Here is a 24,988-nt window from a genome sequence, read left to right as displayed (position 1 = left end):
TCAATAGGAGAACCAATGTTCTTTTGGTGGTAGCGACCCTTATAAACATTGTAAGATATAAAAGGGGATATTAATAAAATATGCATTGAAACGACTCAAATAAGAACCCACATGATTATGTTTTATCGGTAGCTATAAATCACAAAATCTAGTCAAAGTGAAGTTTATAAATGGTGCAATAGTCAAACAGTGTCAACTGAAAAAAAGAGGTACATAGTACACAAAACACTTGTACTTTTAATTTATAAATAATGCATCCACAGACTAGTACTAGCTATACTCTTGCATTTGTTTTACACGTATCATTGGAAACATTACGATACGCGCGGAGTGGCTTGCCCTTTCTTGATGTTTATATTGGGTTGTATTTAAACTCTTCACGACATTGGAAACATATTTGCAATTACTCAACAGTACAATATTGCAAAAACATCTACAAACTTAATTAGGAATAAATTAAACATAGTTAAAAAAAATCATAGAGCACATATTATATACTAACATGTAATTTATCATTGCATATGCATATAATAATAGAAAAGTTTTCGGGAGCATTTAATATTTGCGTATACTCTCACCCAACCTAGTAATTACTCTACATAAATTATATGGGATTAACTATATGAAACTAAATAAGCGTTTCCTCAAAAAAAAAAAAAAAAAAAAAAAAGGAACAGTTACACCCAACTCTCATAAACAATAACATTCTAGCAATAAGAGAAAATAAAGTAATCAGCTTGCATTTTCAACTTTCTTCCAAAAACGTGAATTTGACTATGGAGTAGAAAAAGCTTTATACAACCCCAATTGTAGCCTTTAAACCCTTGATAATTCCCTTGATTTTTTTTTTCACCGTAGTCAGTTTGGTTTCCTTTCTTCCTAATACATATAATTCGGCAAAATCATCATTTTCATTTCATTGGTCTCAATGTCATTTAAACATAATTATCTATAAGTCGTTAATTTTGACCCTCACAAATAAACAACTTTTTTGCTTGTTCAACTGATAAGTTGTCATGAAATTAAACTATAACCTCCATTAAATATCAAACATTTTAAATTTTATTATTTCACTTTTCATTTATTTTAATTAATTGAGTAGAAGGATCTTTCAAATTCATCCATCTAATAGAGTCATCTTATTAATTTCGATCATGCGAGGTGAACTCTAAATTTACCTATAATATAAATAAATAATATAAAAGTACATAAATGTAAGGAGAGAGAAAGATGAACACTCATTATTACATTTGTACACGTGGAAGGATATAAATGTAAGAAATTACATACGGGGTAGGAACGTAAACAAACATTTTGAAGGGCATATTGGTCCGTGCATTAATTATAAGCGCAATCTCTTACTTTTTAAGGCAAGGAGGGATACTAATAACTCCCTCCGTCCCCGAAAGAACGACTCATTTGGGTTAATTTTGCGAGTATTAAGAAACTTAATTTGCAAGTACAAATGTATGAGAAAACACAAGTCATTAATAATTTGCAAGTATAAATGTATGGAAAAACACAAGAAAAATTAAAGAAATTTTGGTATTTGGTACCTTGAAAATGGGGGGTGTTGATTTTTGGTACCCGTTTAATTTTTTTTATTTATTTTTATTTTGATACCCATCAAAGTGTAAAATTATAGGTTTTAGTACCTCCGTCATGTTCCGTTAAGTAATCCGTTAGTGGGGCCCATTATCTATTATTTAATAATTTAATTATTGAAAAAAAAGAAAAAACATTTTAAAAAACAACCACTAAAACCACTAGCCACCCATATTCCGCCGGCGGTAGACCAACCCCGCGCCCAGCAACAGCCACCCAACCCTGCCTCCCCGCGTCGACCCCCCCAGCCTGCATCGGTGCCCATTGTTTCCACTAAAACCACACCCCATCCCTTCCTGACTTAGCTTGAACCGAAACCGTTCTCCGACCACCGTAGCCGAAATCCAGGCCACCACCTCAAACCACTTTGCCGGCAGCCCAGACTCCCTCCCCTACGTCGCCGTGACCCACCTTATCTGAAAACCACCACATCGAAACCCTAAAACCCCAAAATCGAAACCCTTGATTTGGTTCCGGTGTGATGATTCATTCTACACAAAGCCACAACTGCCGCCGGAACCAGGAACGAGGAAGGGAGGGAAGACGGTGGGTGTTTGCGTGAGGGTTTCGGGGAAGGGGAAAATAGGGAGGGAAAGGGAGGGGGTGGGGTGGGGTGCGACCCTTATGGATGAGATTGGAGGAGGGAAAGGGAGGGGGTGGGGTGGACGGCGCCGACATCGGTGCCCGAGGAATTCGGCCACTAACAACCGGAAGTCGGCACAGGGGTAGGGTGGCAGCGCAGTGGCTGGTGGCAGGCTGGTGTTTTTGTTTTTTTTTTTTTTTTAATTTTTAAAGCTTTTTTATAAAATGTTTTTTCTTTTTTTTGATAAATTAAATTATTAAATAATTAGATAATGGGCCCCACTAATAAAAAACTTAACGGAACATAGACGGAGGTACCAAAACTTATAATTTTACACTTTAATGGGTATTAAAATAAAAAAATAAATTAAACGGATACCAAAATTCAACGACCCCCATTTTTGAGGTACCAAATTCCAAAATTTCCAAAAATTAATGGTATCAGGAGAGAGAAAAAAGTTTAGAAATTTAGAGAGGAGATGGCACAAAGATCTAAAAAGATACTCCCTCCGTTTTTTTTATATGCATCACTTGCATTTACACGGAGTTTTAGGAAAGTTATTTGCTTCAATATTATATAGTGCAAGTGGGGCAAGTGGATGATTAATTTATTTTGATAAAAGTACAATGTGGGTCATGAAATAGATAGTATGTGAGATAGAATGATTTATTTAATAATATAAGTGGGGACCATGAAAGAGAGTGAAATGATAAAATATTTTGAGTGGGGTATTTGAGAAGAGAGAGAGATAATAAAATATAGTATAAAGTTATCAAATATAGAAGTGATGCATATATAAAAAACACCCCTAAATAGAAAGTGATGCATATAAAAAAACCGGAGGGAGTACAAAGGTAAAATAGGGAGAAGGAGCTATATGACAAAAATATTTGAGGATATATTGGTAATTTTGTGATTTTAATAAATATTGGAAAAACAAATGGGTCATTCTTTTTGGGACTAAAATTAGGTCAAATATATCGTTCTTCCGGGAACAGAGGGAATACTAAATAAAAAAATTATTGTTTGGCAAAGTTATTGTAACAATAATTTCAATGTTGCTAGGAATAAATAAACTCGATTAGGCAGCATTGATAGAAGGTAATGGAACACGCTTTCTGTATTCTGCAAGTGCCCACAATGGAAATATACTCCTGTACATTGGATAATGTAACATGCAATTCCTCAAGAACACCCCTGTTATTTCCTATTTTTTAATCACAAGAGTAAAATTAAGTTAATTAACATTCGAAGTATAAAATATTGTAACTAAATAACTAATATGTAACTTGCGAAATAACAAAATTTAAATTTATGATTTTGTAGGAGGTTAATTATTTTACCTGCTGAGGAAAATCACCATTTTTGAGTTGTGAGTTGATCAAAAGCTTTGCTGCACGATGTAGGGGAGTTGGATCCCTCTCCGCCTATAATGTTGAAGTGTTGATTAGGAAATTTGAATAAATTAATGTAATTGTTAACGAACATATACAAAGTATATAAGATGAAAAAACAAAAATGGAATTAAAAGGCAAGTTAGGTGTAGTCTTAAGGATTATTTGTCTTTATAATCCGGTGTTTAAGAGCCAAGTAAAAATATAATAGTTGTGAAGTTGAATGACACGTGAATTGTTAATACCTGTCCAGCATGAAGTAGACCCATTAAAGCCCATCCCGTCTGAACCAAATTGGACTTTCCTTCTATTGACACAAATTCCTGTGGTTTACCAATCAAAAATCGTTAATTAAATATCAAATTAACAATTGAAAAAAAATGAACAAAGTATTGAATTATGTTATCAAGTACAAAGGAACCGTTCAAAAAAAGGTAAAACGAATTATCAAATCTTTACAAACAGGTGTGCAATTGTAAAATAAGGCAGGGGTTTAGCATGCATGAAGGTCGCAACACCTCGTCTTAGTGTGACACAATGCTAGCACACCGAGCCCTATATGTCTTCTATGGCTGTTTTATATGTATGTGCGAAGACACAATCTGTTTTAAGTAACGAGCTAGCTTTAAACTAATAGCGTGACAACTAATTTGCATTGGACGTAGTTATAAGGTTAATAACATACCTTTTTGGGACATGACATATAACTCTCACCCCATCCACCATCCTCCTTTTGTGTAGCAAGCAAAAATTCGACACCCTTCCTAACAGCAACACAATTATAGTACGTTTTACCAGCAGCTGCCAGCCCTCCAAGAGCAAACCATGTCCCATATATGAAGCAAATTCCCCATTTTCCATACCTACGTATAATTTGTGCTATTAATCAAATTAAAATTATCTATAAGAACGCGTACACATTGCGCACAAACATTAATATGTACTACTCCATCTATAATACATTGATACACAAATGTCATAGCTAGATTATTCATAATAGTATTTTCGTAATCAAGTTTCATTTTAACAACGAACATACCATCCTCCATTGGGATGTTGGGCGTTCTCAAGGTACCGGACTGCATTTACGATGAAATCGTCGATCTCGTTCTTCCTGTGGTCTGGGTATAACTTCTTGAACAGAGCTATACCTTGAATTGCTGAACCCGTGCATTCTACATAACTATTATAATTCTATTTTATTAGTAAACTACTAATCGATTAAAAAAGAGAGAGAAAAAAAAAATATCACTTCATAATAATGAAAGAAAAATAAACTCATAATAACAGTGTAGAAATTGTACTGTGACACCAAGTAAAATGTAAATTACAGATTTACAGGTAATACTCACTCATATTCAATGACAATGCCTTCAAAAAATTCGGTTGGGTTCAAAATCTGGAGATTGTACAAATAATTAGAATTTTTACCAAGATCAATCATATTTAATGATTGGAAAATTTATCAACATTGTTAGTACTTGGATCAATGAGTTGCATGAAAATAACGTACTCACCTCCAACCATTCTTGAGCCCCTGACGGTTCCCAAGCAGCTACCCCGCCAATTTTACTCTGAGAATAATTAAAATAAATAAATAAATAATTGATGCCCACATAATTTTTACTCCGTACTGTTTTTACTGCTTACTTGGTACCGTAGTAACATTGAATTACTATGCATTTGCTGTTGTAAAAAAAAAAAAAAAAAAAAAAAAAAAGTAACATTGAATTATGGCATAGCTGACTTCAGAAAAACAACTGTACTTATATTTAGTGAGGTGGTGTAGAGTTCTGGTTGTTAGCCACTTGGCCGTGATTTAAATGCTGATATTTTTTCAAGTAGCTTTTAGAATTTTGACAATAGACGGAAAATAGTGATTTAATTTAAATAGTAATTTAAATAGACGAAAAAGTGGTATTTTTATGTTTTGGAAAATTTTATGTAACTATTGTAAGTAAATTAAAAGTTTAGGTGTGTGATATGTTGTAAAATAAGTGTTTCAAAGGATACAAATAATAGAATGAATAATGTAATTATTTAATCAAAAGAAAGATGGTGTGGCATTACTTCATCACTGCCTTTGAAAACGAATTCCGACGCAATCGAGGTGCACATTGTATTGCCGGTAAGTTCACTTAGGTTACTCTCACTGAAAGACACTTTTGGATGAGAGGTGGAGCCATATAAACTTATGCCCAAAGAACAAATGTGTTTAGCTAGTTTTTTTTGTGTATGATGTACATCGAAAAGAAGATAACCAAGCCAAATTTATAAGGATGGAGTTTCAAGCTAGAAGGTGAATCTAGACATCAAAAGATGATTAAATCACCATAAACATCCAATTCAATGAGAGGTTACAAGAAAATCCAAGAGATGAATAAAGAAAGCCAAAAGGTGAATGTATGAAGACGTGAAATAGTCTACTCCACAACCCACTTGTGGGCAATCGTTATTGGTCACAACCTACTTGTGATGTAGGCTGATTTTTATGATAAAATAGAAATAAAAAGTTTACTCCACAACCCACTGTGGACAAATGTTTTAGGACAACCTCTTTGTGGACTAAACTGATCAATTACCAAAAAACATGCATGGTTTTTACTCTCTTTAATCCAACATGATAGACTGACAATTAATTATAAAACTGCCATATTACATTGTTAAACCCTTGGTCAATATCAATCAAATTAATTACGGTTATACTGAGTAGAATACAGAGTATTAACAATAGCAATGAATCTTTAATTTACCTGCAGAGAAAGCACAACATTGACAGAATCATAAAGTTGCTCAGGGTCCATCTTTTCTCCAACGATCTCCGGGGGTAATGTTGAAAACATTAGACAACACTATATTTTATAGAAGAAACCCGAGGTTGTTATATAACTAATTGAATATAAATATGTAAGCATCATAATGTATAAAACGGGAAAATACAAGTTAATCTGCCAATTAAACGAATTTTTGTTAATTTGATGGCATTTTTGTAAATATATTGAAAAAACAGGGTAATTTATTCAGTACTTTTAGTGAGCTGTCCAATTACTATTTGCTTTTTTGCTTTTACTGTTTGGTGAGGAAATTACACATGTACCCCTCAACTAGTACATGAAAAGATACATATACCCCTCCACTGGTACTTGAAAAGACAATTATACCCCCAGTAATTTGTTTATCTGGGGAATTGACTGGGTATCCCTAGTATAAAACTATAAAATAAATTTTGTATAACTGTAATTTACTAGTATTACTTGAATTGTTTAGGGGTCATACGTACCGTGAGGCCTTCAGCTGTACAATCAGAGACTTGCCAACCATGATCTTGATCAGAGAAAGTCCATGATCCCTTGGAGATATGGCGATACATAGATTTGAAGTCGCCCGATGGATTGTCCTTAACCTATTTTATATAGTACATAAACATGAACAAAATTAGCTAAGCCGTACGTATCATATTTACTAAAAACTTAAAAAGTTTATGGTGGCCGATTGAAATAGGATTATCATAATGTTGTACGAGTAATGCTTATACAATTTGCAACAACTTTTGGTGCAGCAGGCCGACCAAATCATGCGGCAGGGTTATCCGAGTTTTTTTTTAGGGGTTACTCAAGTTACTATGTTAGGGGTTACTTGAGAGACTATGGCAGGGGTTACTAGAGGGGTTCACTCGGTCTAGGGTTACTCGGTCATGGGTTACTCGAGTTACTCGGTTAGGGCATTACTCAGTCAGGGGTTACTTGAGTTACTTGGTCAAGGGTTATCCGAATAATTCGGTCAAGGGTTACGTACTTAAGGAGTTTGGTCAAGGGTTACTCGATCAGGGGTTTGAGGATTTAATCATGGGTTATTAGAGGAGTTACTCATTTAGGAGATACTTGAGGAGTTACTCAATCAGGGGTTACTCGATCAGGGGTTATTTGAGAGTTCAGTCATGGGTTACTTGAGGGGTTACTTAGTCAAGAGCTACTTGAGAGGCTACTCGATCAGGGGTTACTTGAGGGGTTCTGTCAAGGATTACTAAATGGGTTACTCGATCAGGGGTTAATTGAGGGGTTACTCAGTCAGGTGTAACTCAAGTAACCCCTAATCGAGTAACTTGAGTAACCCTGGCAACTTGAGTAACCTCTGATCGAGTAACCCATGACCGTGAAACTCGAGTAGTAATCCCCGACCGAGAAACAAGTATGGTAACCCTGGCAACTCGATTAACCCCTGACCGAGAAACTTGAGCAACCCTGGCAACTTGAGTAACCCCTGACCGAGAAACTCGAGTTATCCGCCCGCCAACTCGAGTAACCCTTGACCGAGAAACTCGAGTAACCCCTGACCAAGAAACTCAGGTAATCCATGCCGCACGGTACAACAGGCCGCGTACAAAAATTTATGTACAATTTATATTATTTGACTATTTTTTTCCTCCAAATAATAAATTAAATTTCTATATTTTTGGTATAAAATAATATTATCGACAAGTTGATGGGATGAAATTAATGACGTCATTCGTTGGATGACCTGGCAACATGTCATGTTGTATGTTTGAGGTGTGTTCCATGCATCAAATAATGATCACTTAACTCTTTATTCCGTATTGTGGCTAATTATACATTATCAAGTCGTTTGACAATAAATATTTCTAAAACTCAACATTTTGTAATAGTCATTTTACCAGCATCATCGTCAGTAGTTCTATTGCACAATTACACAACATCTATCGTATCTATCATCTATATGCAAATAGCTTTATGCAGATAGGTATAGCGCATTAGAGCCAACTGCAGAAGAGCTTACCAGATTGCGCGCGTGATGCTCGTAAGGAGCCACACTGATACACATGAAAATTTCACTTGACAATAGAAAAGAATATACCTGCGACTCTTTAATGAAGAAGTGGCCTTTCTTAAGAGCAGGTCCAATTTCGTCGAGGCTAAGATTTGAAGCTAGCAATGCTTGGACAGAAAGCGCACAATCCCATTCTTGACTTCCAAAACTCTGCATTTATATTATATTTATCACATCTCCTTTTTTTTTTTTTAGATTAGTAATGATCATGTAACATAATTTTGGAGAATTAATTTTTAATTTCATGTACATGTATGTATAATCTGTATATTCCATAAAAACCTCTTTGATGGAATTACCTGCATTTTCAACCCATCTTCAGCAATCCAAATGTAATCCGGGACTCTAGCGAGGTGTTTTTTGTAATGATCCCCTTTAGGGTTTTCCACCCAACAGGCTAACATACATAAAACCTACAATAATGTTTAATTTATATCTTAAGTACTAATTTTGTCTAATCATGTACACCCATGCTACACGTACATTAATTATATAAGTATGTTTCGATTGATACCTTCATAACACATCCCATGGTTATGTAACGACTGTTCTCATCTTCATAATGAATGTGTTCCATTGTAACCTCGAGTGCCTTCTTTCGAATCAACTTGTTGAAAGGCCAACGAGTAAGGAGAGGCTCCGTAAAGATGTAAAGAGCGTCCCACATTAAATCTTGAATTAATGGATGAGGGTAGTAAAGATCCTCCTATTATTTTGTAATCGACATAGTAATTAGTTAGTTTATTGAAAATTACGAATATATTGAAAATCATGAATAAAGGCCAAGCCATATAATCTTACCGGTGCACACAAATGACGCATTTTCTTCCAACTAATCTGTTCAAAGGGTTCGTTGTAGAGCTCTTCTCTAAGTTGCTTAATGAGAGGTGTTATCGGACCTATGAACCTCTTCCCATACAAGTATGACATTGGCATATAAACCATTCGACAGTAGCACCACATTTTTGCTGCATAACATCAAATTTTGGTACAAAAATCGTCAAGAAATTAATTTTTATTTATAATCACTAGCTAGCAGTAAACATAACGTGTTACGCCGTACAAGATATATATCTAGCATGAATCCTGAAACTTAATACCTGGATGCATAGGGAGGAAAGATGGAAGGATCCAGAACTCAGGCGGCATTGGATTACTTCCACACCAATCAAATAAGCCAAGTATCTAAAAGGCGGGGTAGAAATATCAAATATGTTTTAGTTGTTGCAAGTCACACATATTAGTGAATGAATCATACATATTAAAAAATGGTCAAGTTATGACTTATGCGAAAGTACAATACATAGTAGTTATATGACTTGCTTGACTTACACAAAGCCAAGTTTTTCCCCAAGAAGGGATATGAGTAACACTACCATGGTCAAGGATCCATTTTCGAGCCCTAGGACAAGCATTGTCATCACCCTCATCCGGTCCGATTCCAAGCATTCGCAAACAAATATAGTTGAGTGCAGTACAAAACATGGTACTGTGTCCTTCAATATGCAATCCCCAACCTCCATCTTCATTCTATTACAATAAATTTTATGATTAGTCCAATTTTTCCTTAGGAAAGTAAACATATTTCCATAGTCAAACCTCTTAAATTCATCATTATATTGTGAAGAATATGAGTTAACCTGATGATAATAGATACTACGAAGAATCTCTCTACGATGCTCTGGTCCAAAAACAGAATTCAGATCCCCTGTAATGTATAAGCAGAATACCTGCATGACATTACATGTTTATGTACATATAAATGTTATTACATTATAACGAACTCTTGAAAACTTTGTCATGAAATGATGCAATTACATAATAAATGAGAAATATATTGTTAAGGGACTAACCAAAGGAGGGAGGAAAAATTGAGGGCCAGCAATTTCAGCAGGCCAATGGCCATGTTCAGACTGCAGGGCTGTAAATAAATTCACTGCTCTTTTTAATGTTGTCGTCGCGGTTTCGTATGTGATCTCCTCCCCTTCTTCCACCTTCACTTGAGGTATTGTTTGCTTGAAGTTTTTCTCTCTTAGGAACTATGGTTCAATGATTAATTGCATGATTAGTGGTTTTTGTATACATAAAATGTTCAATCACAAAGTTACTTTGTTTCATCAAAATGAAAGAAAGAGATTTAGCATCTAATAATTTATATCATAAATTTAAAAATTGTTGTGTGCCATGTGTCATTCCACAAATAATAATAATAATAATAATAATAATAATAATAATAATAATAATAATAATTCGTTGGGAGTACTTAAAGATGGCACCGGGTCGGTCCAGCCCAGCTCGAAAAAAGCACAACATGACATGGACTCGATGTAGGCTTGGCACGATGCGTTGTGCTTGTTGGGTCGTAGACTGCCTTTATTTGAGAGAAGCACGATAAGGCACGACATGATCTGGCCCCGCAAAACAAAGCGCGCTAAAACCAATGAAATTTTGCTGCACACAAGCCCAACACGACCCAACACGATGTCATGCGAATCTTAGGCCATGCACGGGTCAACCTTTTGAACATTTTAGCTCACACGACCTAACATGTAGGGGTGAACATGGTTTGGTTTGGTACGGTTTGAGTCCAAACCAAACCAAACCACAAAAAACGGTTTGGTTAATTTTTCAAACCAAACCGTAATAATTCGGTTTGGTTCGGTTTGGTTTGCGGTTTATGATTAGACAACATTTTTTCCTAAAAATTGACAAATAATACTTAGTAAATTTATAATAAAGTTTAATAAATTAGCTCGCTCAAAGGGATTAAATTGTACTACAAAGTTATAATAAAAATAACTATCATAAATTATTAGTTTTTAGAGAGAGATAGTTCCCTCTAGGGTTTTCCCTTGGGAGGGTTTCCCCTTGGAAGTTTTTTCCTAGCCTCTTTTGCTAGGGTTTTTTCTTCAATCCTTCCTTACTTCTCTTCATTTCCTTCATTTTTGATTTTTATTTGTCAATTTTGTAGGGGCTTCCACTAATTTTTATCGGTGGAAAGCCCCAAAATCTCTTTAATTGCTTTCAATAAAAAGATACCATCCTTAAGATGGTGTTCATGGTAGAGGGATTTTAATTACTTGTTTATTGAAGAATGAAGATCGAAGGTTTCACAATTTCTACCGGAGTTTAGAAGACCACGGAAGTATATTCATCCAAAAAATTATGCATCTGCAGATTTTATGCCGAATCAGAGCGAACTCATATATTGTATTGCTTCGGATGAAGTTTTTTGTTAAGGCTAATATCAATCGATTCCGCGATGTTGTTATTTTTAGGGTTTTACATATTTTTGTTAGAATTTTAAATTTCTCAAAAATTGATTGTAAGTGCCGTTTGAATATTTTATAAATGAAATCTTTAATCTTCATCAACTAATAATCAAGTGCTAATACAATAACACTTATAGTTATCTTTTTGATTTTTCATGTTTTTTTGATTTTTTTTATTTTATAATATATATAATTATTTTAATTTATTTTAAAATGATATAAATATTAAAATACGGCTTACTCGTTTACGGTTTGGTTTGGTTTATAATTTTGAAAAAGCTAACCAAATCATAAACCGTATTTACAAAAAAAAAAAAAAAAAAAAAAAAAAAAATCAAAACCAAACCAAACCAAACCACTATAATGCGATTTGGTCTAGTTTGGTCACGGTCCAGACCAAACTGTGTACAACCCTACTAACATGTAACTCATGGGCCAAGCCATGAGCCAGGTCTAACTAACCCCAAAGCACGTGGGTTCGGCAAGCCAGAGCCATCTTTAGGATTACTTTTATAATCTATTAATAAACTAAAACAACAACCGCTTACTTCATCATTTTTTCAAATTGTACACATGTCAAGTTGTGGTTAAAAATTTTCCCGCCTAAATTAATTGCAGACATCATATTTTTATTTTTATTATTTACCTTAAATTATTACAATAGTTTTTTTATTTTTTATTTTTTTTTAAAAAACAATTAATATATTATATTATATTCCATATATTCATGAATTTATGAGTTACTATATGATTTCAAAATATAATCACTCCCGATTAAAGTGTACTTGGTATTGCATTATTTACTTAAATTAATACTCTTATTCAAGATTAGTTAGATATAAATAGCAAGTTTATAATCAGTTAGATATAAATAGCAAGTTTATAATCAATGTTAGATTATGTAAATAATTTAGTGTATATTATTAGTTTGTATTTTACTAATTAATGTATCCTTAGACCTTAACCTTAACCCTAATTAGTATACCTGCTTGTATATATAATGATATTTAATCAATGAGAAAGGTATGGCAAATATTTTCTCAATCTTATTATCAAGCTAGAAAATGTACCTGAAGACGCCATAAAATATCTCTACATGGCTTAACTTCAAATCGATTGTTATAGAAGTTACGACGTGCCTCCTCCACCTCTTCCCTCTCCTCGGGTGTGCCATAATTGGGATCAAACTCCCAAATTTGACGTCCAACAAAGTTATTAGTACTGTATAAGTAAGGGTCATTTGCACCTTCTCCTACCTTTAACCTCCACATCTTATGATCCCAATTTTAGTACAATCTCCTGAGCAAATTAAAGTTTATTTATAAATCACTTTGTCAGTGATCCAACTATGAATTGGGTATAGAGTATATACATACACTATAAAACTTTGTATAAAACTTAAATTGATAAATGATGCTCGTAATTCGTTTTATATAACACAAACACGCGTTTTGTAAGCTTATATACTCTGTACGAAGTATATCTAAATCATGTTTCTCAAAAAAAAAAGTATATCTAAATCATTCCCTTTATTATTCCACCTCAACTAACTACTTGACTATGTAATTAAAGACTACTGACTACGTACTACGTACTCCATACATAGTATTCATTCAAAATCAAGTAAGGTATTCAAACGGGTCACTTGAATTAGTGACCTTCCAATCAATAACTTTCCTTGTTGGCAAGAAAGCTTATGATTCTTTAAAGTGGAGTAAATCTCTAACCACTTGAGCTAACTTTTACTCTCATATTTTGATTTTTATGCTATACTATTTTGGCCCCGTGCAATGCACGAATTTATAAAGCAAGATTTATTAATAATATAGTCAATTGAAATTAAATGACTTATGTAACACTTTTTTTTTTTTTTGAAATTTAAATTTATTAATGTGTTACAAATATATAAAAATAAATTTATTAAAAGAATTTTGATTTTTTAATTGATTTTTTTTTTTTTTAAAAAAAAGCATTTTGGAGGGAAATTTTTTCACAAAATTATGCCAAGTTTCTCATCCGATGATTACTTTAGTATATAAGTATAGATAGATATGGATTTAATTAGTGATTTTCAATTGTGCTTCTGTTTTTTTATACTCCATCCGTTTTTAAATATTTGCTCCATTTCTCCATGCGCGGAGTTTTAGGAAAATTTGAAAAAATAATAAAATATAGAGGTAGATAGTGGGGTAGGTGGAAGAATATAAAATTGTAAAATGAAAAAGTAATGGAGAGAATTGGAGGAGAGGGAATATGAAATTAATAAAATATGATTTATGTTGGGTCCATTAGGTGAGAGAAAAGAATTAAATATTGTAAAAGCATTCCAAATAAAGAAATGGAGCAAGAATTTAAAAACGGTCGAAAAAGGAAAGTGGAGCAAGTATTTAAAAATGGAGGGAGTAGTTGCAACACTTTTCTTTTCACGTTTGCCGATGCATGTTGTGAATCGTTAATATATTTGATAACCAATATGTAAAAATGATAAATTTTAGATATTAAAATTGTACAAATCGAGACGAATCTAACAAGATTCCACATGATTATATTTTTATTTATGTATAAATCGTCAAACCTAGTCAAAGTGAAACACATGAATAGTGTAAAAGTCAAACTCTTGCAACTATAAAAAAAAACCCGGAGGAAGTATGTTTTAGGGCCTGTTCCCTTCAGCTTATTTTCAGTTCAGTTCAGTTCAACTCCAATAAGTTCAGTTCAATTCAACTCCAATAAGTTCAGTTCAATTCAGTTTAGTTCTTATCTTAATTTCCTTCTCTCATAAAATATGCAATTCAGTTCAATTCAACTCCAATAAGTTCGGTTCAGTTCATATCTTAATTTTCATTGTCTCATAAAATATTAAGTTCAGTTCAATTTTGTTCAGCTTCAATAAGTTCAATTCAGCTCAGTTCAGTCAATCAGAACAGAGTCAACAGACCCTTAGGGGTAGTGTACATTGGATTGCTTACCAAATTACTATGTTTTTTTTTTTTTTGTTTTTTTGTTTTTTTTTTTTTTTTTTTTTTTTTTTTGAGGTCACTATGTATATTTTCATAATATCAACCTTTTATAATTTATACTTGTTGACAATTTAAAATATTAATTAAAAGCATTTTTTTTATAAAAAAAGGGGTATATGATTTGGTGAATAGAAACCATACCATTAAATAAACAAGTAATAGTCATAGCTAGAAACTAAATAATGTGACATTTCATAAATTCACAACTTTTAATACCACGTTAGGAAACATGTTGAAGGTTTTATTATACCACGTTAGGAAACACGTTAAAGCCTACAGAGTACAAAAATAAAAAATTAACGACGCATTGAAATGAGGAATACAATGATTAGGGAAGTGGATCCCAAATGCAAACCAATCAAATACTGCCAACAATGATTGTATGTAGGTTATTACATACAACCATTGTATGTGTAGCCTTTTTCGGAAATGTTAAGGGATGTTTGGCAACTATAATTTAATTAGATATAACGTATGGGTTTATTAGAATGGTTTAAACCCATATTTTGTATTTGTTTTTATGATTTTAAGAGTTTCAAACTCATACCTCAAGCGTGTAGATGTGGGGTATAGAAACCTAGGGAGGGAGATGGGTTTGATTCATTCAATTCCTATACTTTTAGGTATCAAATAAAAGAAAAAAAAATTCAATCCACACTTATACCAAACATATGATATTGAGAATTAAGCTCCAAACTCATACCACTGTAGTTTCATTCTTGATATCAAGTCAACCATATACCAGTTTACAAACCAAACACCCCCTTAAAATTTTAATTAATACCACATAATAAGGAAACACGTTAAAGCTTAATACAGAGTACACAAATTAATACCACGTTAGGAAACACATTAAAGCTTAATATGAAGTACAAAATAAGTTAATGTAACAAACACGTTAATGTCAAATCAATCATCAATATATTATATATGGAGTATAAAAACAAGCAAGCGAATTAGTGACAAAATGTCAGCTCTAATTTGCTTATCTAATGTCAAGCGTGTAGGTGTGGGGTATAGAAACCTAGGGAGGAAGATGGGTTTGATTCATTCAATTCCTTTACTTTTAGGTATCAAATAAAAGAAAAAAATTCAATCCACACCTATACCAAACATATGATTTTGAGAATTAAGCTCCAAACTCATACCACTATGGTTTCATTCTTGATGTCAAGTCAACCATATACCAGTTTACAAATCAAACACCCCCTTAAAATTTTAATTAATACCACATAATTAGGAAACGCTTAAAGCTTAACAGAGTACACAAATTAATACCACGTTAGGAATTAGGAAACACATTAAAACTTAATATGAAGTACAAAACACGTTAATGTACAAACACGTTAATGCCAAATCAATTAATCATCAATATATTACTCCCTCCGTTTCAATATGATAGTCTCATATGGAATCTATCACATAAAATAACAAAAGAAGAATATTTGGAATCTAACATTAAAGTAAAAAACAATTCATAAATAGTTTTGCCTTATTTAAACTTTTTTGTTTTTTTTTAGGAAACCGTAAAGTATAATTGAATATTCAAGGGAATAATTTCTTTACTTAGACTCATGTCATCAATGCACAATCATTAATTTAACCAATCATAATTTAATATGTATAAAATAGGAAATAAAAACTAAGTTAAAAGTAGAATATATTCAATATGGGTAGATCTTTTTGAAACGCCCAAAATAGTATATGGGACTAACAAATTGAAACGGATGGAGTATATAAGGAGTATAAAAACAAGCAAGCGAATCAGGTTGACAAAATGTCAACTCTATAATTTTCTTATCTAATTTATATAATAGTTTTAGTGTTGTCAAATCTCAAACCGAAACCGTTTAACTGCCCAAAACAAACCGATCCAAATGAGAACTGAACCGATTAAAAACCCTTTTTTTTTAACCGACCCGAACCGTATGTGAATGAACCCGAAACCGAACCGATCCGAATAACGTTACATCGTATAAGAATCGAACCCGTTAATGAACCGAACCAGTTCTAAACCGAACTAAAATCAAACCGAACCGAAAAAGAACCGGGCTGTTTCTAACCTGAAACCGTTTGAACCGGAATAAAAACCGTTTACATCGAACCGTTAACAACCCGTGACCTGTTTGCACCAAACTGTATATAAACTGAACCGCTTGCAAACCGAATCGTTTATGAACCGGACCACTTATAAACGAATCAGTTACAAACTGCTTACTATAAAGAGAATATTAAAATCAAGTTAAAAGGTGTTTTAAATGAAATTAATTATCATAGTACAAAAAATTTTCCTGCCAAATTAATATTTATTGAAAATTTATTATCATAGTATAAAATATCTTTTGCCAAATTATTATCATAGTAAAAATATATCTTCCTGCCACTAAAAATTCTCATGCCATAAACTGAACCGAAAAAAAAACCGAACCAGTTACAAACTAAACCGAAAAAGAACTGAACCAATTATAAACTGAACTAGTTATAAACTGAACCGAAAAAGAACCGAAATGTTTCTAACCAGAAACCATTTCCAACCCGAAACTGTTTGAACCGGGATAAAAACCATTTATACCGAACCGTTAACAAACTGCAACCCGTCTGCACCGAACCATTTACTACCCGGATTGTTTACAGCCCGAACCGAATTAAAACCATTCAAGAATAAACCGGAACTGAATAGAACCGATAACTATTTAAACCGAACTGGAACCAACCCGCGAGACACTTAAACCGATTTCAAAACGACCCGATTTAATACCAAACCGATTTCAAACCGAACCGAACCTGAACTGTCAAACGGTGAAAAAAAAAAGTTCAAGTCCCAAAAGGTGAAAAGTATAAAACTTTAGTCCCTAATTATTACTAGGGGTGAAAGTTCGGGTTGCGGTTTGGATTATAGGCAAAACCGAATCCAATCCGAATTAATTCGGTTTCGGAAATCTCAATCCAAATCCAAACCGAATTAAGATCCAATCCAATCCAATCCAATCCAAACTGAATTAATTCGATTTTTCAAATTAGAATCCAATCCAAACCAACATTTGTCCCCTTCTTCTGCAGCATTCAAACCCGAAATTCAGTCTTCACCCAGAAAATTCCTACAATCATTTCTTGTTAACTAAATTTTTTGTGAGAGAGTAAGATATTGAGAAAGGAGATTGAGAATTAGTGTTTTTTTTTTTTTTTTTTTTTTTTTTTTTTTTTTTTTTTTTTTAAGTTTATATATGAAAGGGGAAAGTGGTTGGATAATTTGAAAAAGAAAATGTGCTTAAAGTATTAGGTCAAAATTCGATTTTCGGTTTTTTTAAACTCCAAACCGAATCCAATCCGTAATCCATATTTTTTAATTTTTTCAATCCGATCCAATCCGAATTAAAAAAAAAAATCCAAACCGAATTACTAATTCGGTTTGGTTTTCGGTTCAGTTCAGTTTTAATCCGAATTACTTTCACCCCCTAATTATTACCTTAACTCAAATTTATACCAACCTTGCCCCCCTAACTCCCCTCCAAATTGTTTAGCCCACTATCTCGAGTTGGTTGCTGTGTGGGGTATTGCATGAATCGGTGGTGCCCATCTTACACAAAAAATAAAAAAATTGTGCCAATTTATTGCATTTTCTACCAGCAAATGTAAAACTTCATACAGCAATAGAAAATGAGAAATCCATACGTTCACATGAGTAACATTGAAGTATAAATTTAGGGTCTGTTCTCATTGACTGAACTCAGCTGAACTGAACTGAACTGAACTGAGCTGAGCTGAACTAAACTGAACTGAACTGAACTGAATATTTTATAAGAGAAGGAAATTAGGAGCTGAAGTGAACTGAACTGAACTGAACTGAATTGAGCTGAACTGAACTGAAATGAACTGAACTGAACTGAATTTCAACGTAAGAGAACAAGCCCTTAGTATCTTGTCAAAAACGCTTATTATATATGTATTTTTCCAGTATACAAGTATATTGGATGTATACAAATAATTTCCCAGATAAACAAAATTTGTTCATTCGGGAGTATAATCATCTTTTTAACTATCAATGGAGGGGTATATGTGTCTTTTCATGTACTAGTTGAGGGGTACATGTGTAATTTCCTCACCAAATAGTAAAAGCAATTTGCAAACAGTAATTAGACAGGTCACCAAAAATACTGAATAAATGACCATACTTTTTCAATATATTTACAAAAATATCATTAGATTAACAAAAATTCGTTTATTTGGCAGACAAACTTGTATTTGCCCCAAGTATATTAGTACATACATATCACATAATACTTTTCAAAACAAAAGTACATATCACACAGACATTCATAGTAACACTTTGCATCATGTGCATGGGATGAAACGCCCATAGGTAGCGAATGGTAGCAATGACTCAAGATACATATGTAATGTTACTTTGACCTTCGAAAACGCCCAAAAGATGAATGGAAGAGCTATGTTGAATGGTATATTTGCTTGTAGCATGTACTCCTTGACACTTTCAACCGCAACCCTGGTTGTCTGCGAATCTTTATTAGCAGTATATAGCGTTAACGCATTTTGGAATGAATATGCCATATAAAAGAGCCCACTGAAAATATACCATCCTCCAAAATAAAGGCTTATCCCTGTAAATCCTTCTATATGCATGCCTAAAATGAGAATTATAGCTGTTATTATTCCATAAACAAGCGCTACAGAATTATTAGAGACAAAAAGCTGAAACGATTCGTGTGAGACCAAATTTGGTATACCAGTCTGATGCATATATTTATAACCACCAGGAGGGCTAAACGCCGAAGCAAATGTAACAGTTATGATAAGCGTCGCTACCACCAGAAAAGCGTTGGCTCTCTCCTTACTTGTAGGCTTGTAGCCCCATTAGAGCCTCTATCCTTACATGCATATATTTTTGTCGCCTCCACCTCCTTAAATTTTTCTTTGACCTCTAGGTCATCTCGTCTTGTAAATGATGAAAACAAAGTTCTCCCATTAACGATATTCAACATCACTTCCATAAGATGGATCTGCATTGTGAAACAAGAATATGCATGTCATGTATATTGCCAAAGGTTTTTAATCGAGTGAAATTTTAAATTTGTTTGGAGTAATGAATTACAAAGGATCCAAATGAGAAGATGCATGCTTAAAATAAATATTAAAGGATGAAAAATATTTTATCAACAAATGAACAGTAATATTCATACTCATTTGTTTATTAAATGAGCAAATACATATCCGAGTGTACATAATAATCTCTCTTTTAATATTGGTATGCACATGTGCAAACTTTTATACTCAAACACGATATGAGTTTCCAAAAAAGCAAAAAATATTATCTAACTGGAAAATCAATCTTTTCATCCTTGTATATTATTAACCCTACAATCAGAATTTTTTTTTAATAGTATGCTCCATCTTTTATGAGTTATCTATCAACAACTGTAAAGGTAAGAATGTACCAAATTTATTATCAAATTAAACAACATCGTCAAATATGCTTTGCATCAAATTAAAATATATTCTCAAGGAAGGCATGTATACCTGTAGAAAAGAAAGGCCATTGAAGCTACCACCAACACCAACCATTGAAGCTACCACTAACACCCACCATCTTTAACAGCAAAATGTAGTGGAGTATTACCATTATCATCAATTGTATTGATCAGCTCCTTAAACTTTCGTTTATGCAAATATGCAATGATGTAATAGTTGCCGTCATTCTTTGCTGCAACATGGAGGACGTTTTGATCTTTGCTATTAAGCAAATGCAAGTGGTGGAAGAGTTTAATGACCTTTACGAAACCCCCTTCCGCTGCGTGGTGGATTGGAAAGGATCCATTCTTATCTTTATCACGCTTAAACTCAAGATCGGGACATTTTTTCAGTAATAATTTAACCCCCTTAACATGACCACTAAATGGAGGAATTCTCTGTTCGTATCTCACGAGGGTAATATGGTAAAATCGTGAAAGTATTCGTTATTCTAAATCAATGTGGATGTTTCCTTTTTATTTTTTGGTACCCTTATGTTAAATGTCTGGTTTGTGACTTGTATATCATAGGGAGTAATAGGTATTCTGCTCTTTTAGTAGTAATTATAGTTCTGTTTGTGTTGTATGTATAAGATGATAGTCTATCCTATGGTGGAGCTGTGAAATGTAGGTCACAAGTTATGGTGGAACTCTCCAAAGGTAGCATGAGGGTAAGTTTTGCTAGTATTTGTATTGGGTTTGATAAAAGTTAATTGAGGTGCTGTTTTGTGGTTTGTTGGATAGGGGACTTGCTATTCTTGCCTCGAACATGAGTTGTCGGGTTGAGGTAATGTTTGTATTTTAAGCATAAGACACTTAGATTTTTGTTTAATGCTCAAACATTGATTTTTTTTTTTTGGATGTACAGTTGCCGTCAACAGTTCCGGTCAGGCTCAAGTATAGGCAAAGGAGGGGCCATACAACTTAATAGATGGAATAATATACGAAGAATTAATATTAGTATTAATAAAAGTGTATTGTTTGATGTATTAATGAAATTCAAGGTGCGGGTAACTGCAATTTTTTATCTATCCTTAAGGATTTAATTCGAGAGAATAAACCCAATGTCTTTGTTCTTGTGGAGACACACATGGGTGGTGCGCAAGCTGAAAAAATTGCCTCGATGGTTGGCTATTCGGGTCACTCAAGAGTAGACGTTGTTGGTTTTACTGGTGGGATTTGGGTTTATTGGCGACCGGATGTTGTTACTGTCAATCCCATTCATAAACACAAACAATATATCACGATGGATATTTCTAGACAAGGAGTTGTCCCATGGTACTTCACTGCTGTATATGCGAGTCCGGACCCTTCCCAACGCCAAGAGTTATGGCAAGAATTGAAAAACTTTGCAACAACCCACAATAAGCCTTGGCTCATTGCGGGTGATTTTAATGATACGAGGTTCCCCTCGGAGAGGAACTCATCCTGTCGAGAGACTACTAGGAGGTCGCGTTTGTTCAATGATTCGGTGGAAGAAATGGATCTCATTGAGGTCGAATTTATGGGAGCAGCCCACACTTGGAGCAGGGGCAATTCTGAAGAGACGAGAAGAAGTGGCAGGCTCGATAGAGCGTTGTGTACAGACAATTGGGCTCTTCAATTCGATAAGGCCAAGGTTAAACATCTGCCTACTATACATTCTGATCATTGCCCAATTTTTATCTCACCAAATGGTTTTGTACCTTTACAAGCCTTACACCGTCCATTCAGATTCCAAGCAACTTGGTTAACGCATGAAAATTTCAAGGAGTTTGTATCTCAAAAATGGGATTCGAATGGTACACTCATGTCTTCTCTGTCAAAGCTATCGACAGACCTTCAATGTTGGAATAGGGATGTCTTTGGAAATGTGTTCAAGCAAAAGAGAAATTTGATGGCAAGGATTGCAGGGGTTCAAAGAAAACTTGCTGAAAAATCATATAGAGGTCTCATTAAACTAGAAGCTCGTTTGCGCAAGGATCTTGATGAGATTTTGGATCGTGAAGAAATTATTTGGTATCAAAAATCCCGGGTTGACTGGCTTAAAAATGGGGATAGAAATACTACATTTTTCCATTTAAGCACCATAGTACGAAGGTGGAAAAATAAGGTTGCTGCCATCAAAGATGAAAATGATGTTTGGTTGGAGGATAAATTGCAAATTCAAGACCATATTGTTCAATACTTTGCCAAGCTGTTCACAGAAGAAAATGAGCCGAGTTCTTTTGATGTTCCCCAAGACATTTTTCCGGAGCTTTCTACCCAGGATTGGAGTGGGCTGGTTCGACCTTATTCGAGACTAGAAGTTGAAGTTGTGATAAAGGAAATGGGCTCCCTAAAAGCTCCGGGACCGGATGGATTTTAAGCCCTTTTTTACCAAAAAAATTGGGATGTGGTGGCTAACACGGTGTATGATACAATTATGCCTATCCTAGAAGGTGAGGGTATCCCTGATCGCCTCAATGAAACATACATCACATTGATACCAAAAATCGATAATCCAGAGCTTGCGTCTCACTTTCGCCCCATTGGACTATGCAATGTGGCATATAAAGTGGTCACCAAGGTGATTGTCAATAGACTTAAACCGGTCCTGCCTCATTTAATCTCTATTACTCAAGCTAGTTTTGTACCGGGACGCCAAATCACGGACAACATTGTCATTGTGCAAGAAGTAATTCACACGATGAGACGGAAGCAAGGAAAAAAGGGGCATATGGCAATCAAGATCGACTTTGAGAAAGCATATGATAGATTGCGATGGTCATTTATTAGGGATACCATGGTACAAATGAACCTCCCTATTTTTATGATTGAGGTTATCATGGAGTGTATTTCCACAGCTTCTTTGCAAGTATTATGGAACGGTGAGCCCTCAAAAAGCTTCAAACCGAGCCGAGGTATACAGCAAGGGGACCCTCTTTCCCCATACCTCTTTGTAATGTGTATGGAGAGGTTCTACCAAGTAATCGAGGAATCTATTATTCAAGGTAAATGGAAGCCTATATACGCCAGTCGAGATGGTCCAGCCTTATCGAACTTGTTTTTTGCCGACGATATAATTCTTTTTGCTGAGGCTACAATTGAACAGGCAGAAAATATTCATAAATGCTTAGACCGATTCTGTCAAGCTTCTGGTCAAAAAATAAGCTTTGCCAAATCACGAGCTTATTTTTCAGCAAATATGGATGATGATTCTTAACAAGCGATAAGTGCAGCCTTGCGTATGGAAGCTACCCCTGATCTTGGTACTTACCTCGGTATGCCCACGCTTACAAGTCGAGTCACAAAGGAGACGTTCAGCCACCTCTGTGAAAAAATAGATAGACGATTGTCGGGTTGGAAATCAAAGTATTTGTCGTTGGCGGGCCGTATCACTTTAGCTAAGTCCTCCATCTCAACCATGGCTCTTTATTCTATGCAATCGGCTAAGATTCCGAGATCAACTTGTGAAGAAATTGATAGAAAAACCCGTAGATTTATTTGGGGTGGAAGTGATGAGAAAAGACGAGTGCATTTACTGTCATGGGAGGTGCTGCAACGACCCATTGAAAAAGGTGGGATTGGTATTTTCTCGGCTAAACAGGCTAATGCGGCTTTCTTAACAAAGCTTGGTTGGAGAATTCTCTCGGAACCTAATGCCTTATGGTCTAGAGTGTTGAGAGCTAAGTATTGTAAGGGCCGTTGCGATATGGATATGTTTGGACATAAGGTGGGATGCTTTAATGTGTGGAGTGGGATCACAGAAAATTCGAAAACGCTTAATGAAGGTCTAAGAGTTGCGGTGGGCAATGGTGGAAAAACTTTGTTTTGGGATCACAAGTGGGCTACTAATGAACCCTTCAGAGACCTCGTTACCCAACCTCTTCCAATGGAATTGGCAGGTTCGACAGTGGGTGAGATGTGGGAGGATGGGCATGGATGGCGTTGGAACATCTTTGCCCCATTCCTTGATCAAAGTGTTCTTAAGAAAATTCAAAATTATGAGGTGAGACTTGATTCCTCGATTGGTGATTTGGTGTATTGGAAGGATGGTGATAAGGGGAAGTTCAAAATCAAGTCGGCCATCCAGATTATGCAACATCATACCGATGTCTTAGATGAAGAATGTTGGGATGCGGTTTGGCATGCCCCTGTCCAACAGCGTATTAGAGCTTTCCTCTGGTTAGCTTGTCACGATAGGGTGCTTGGCAACTCAAATATGTTCAAGAGGCGCATGACTGACAACCCGAGGTGTTACATATGTGGTGTTGCTGATGAGAGTACCCTCCACATTATTAGGGACTGTGCGGCTGCTCGAGTTGTGTGGCGTAATGTGGTGGATGACTCAATTAGGGACAGATTCTATCATGGCAATTTGAAAGAGTGGATCACTGAGAATATAAAAGAAGACTCTTTGGAAGGAACGGAGTCTTGGGCAACCTTCTTTGGAATTGCGGTTTGGTGGATATGGAGATGGAGGAATTGCTATGTTTATAATAGACGCAATGAACTTCCCATTGATGCGGGAGCGTTTCTTCAAGTGAGGTATGAAGAGGCTAGACGGGCAATTTGGGATGCATTGGACGACAGCAATGCAAAGCCACGCTACAAGGTGCCAGTCAACATCACTTGGCATGCCCCCCCCCTATGGATGGTATGTGCTTAATTGTGACGGAGCTGCTAAGGGATGTCCTGGGCCAGCTGGGGGAGGGGGAATAATTCGATATTATGCTGGAAACATGGTGTCTGCTTTTGCAGCTAGCTTTGGGTACTGTTCTGCATT

At 34.8% G+C, this 24,988-nt stretch overlaps 2 protein-coding genes across 2 annotated transcripts; one reads left to right on the top strand and one right to left on the bottom strand.

Annotated features, from left to right (window-relative positions):
• Nucleotides 1–1,198: 1,198 nt before the first annotated feature.
• On the bottom strand, nt 1,199–13,119 carry LOC110726758 (beta-amyrin synthase-like). Its single transcript, XM_021906258.1, has 18 exons — nt 12,770–13,119; nt 10,281–10,466; nt 10,068–10,157; nt 9,760–9,957; nt 9,528–9,612; nt 9,229–9,395; nt 8,942–9,133; nt 8,727–8,840; nt 8,455–8,577; nt 6,863–6,985; nt 6,336–6,434; nt 5,100–5,156; nt 4,935–4,981; nt 4,622–4,765; nt 4,268–4,445; nt 3,828–3,905; nt 3,532–3,615; nt 1,199–3,395 (listed from the first exon to the last, which is right to left on the bottom strand). The coding sequence occupies exons 1-18, from the start codon at nt 12,968–12,970 to the stop codon at nt 3,270–3,272; spliced, it is 2,292 nt and encodes a 763-aa protein (XP_021761950.1). The 5' UTR covers nt 12,971–13,119; the 3' UTR covers nt 1,199–3,269.
• An 8,212-nt stretch (nt 13,120–21,331) lies between these two features.
• Nucleotides 21,332–22,588, top strand: LOC110726644. The gene has a single exon (XM_021906115.1). The coding sequence runs from the start codon at nt 21,332–21,334 to the stop codon at nt 22,586–22,588; it is 1,257 nt and encodes a 418-aa protein (XP_021761807.1).
• The last annotated feature ends 2,400 nt before the right edge of the window (nt 22,589–24,988 follow it).

The sequence above is a fragment of the Chenopodium quinoa genome, unplaced genomic scaffold (genome assembly GCF_001683475.1).
Source record: "Chenopodium quinoa cultivar QQ74 unplaced genomic scaffold, ASM168347v1, whole genome shotgun sequence".
In the NCBI taxonomy this organism is placed as follows: Eukaryota; Viridiplantae; Streptophyta; class Magnoliopsida; order Caryophyllales; family Amaranthaceae; genus Chenopodium; species Chenopodium quinoa.
Note: the sequence above shows the minus strand (reverse complement) of the source record. Positions and strands in the feature narration are given on the sequence as shown.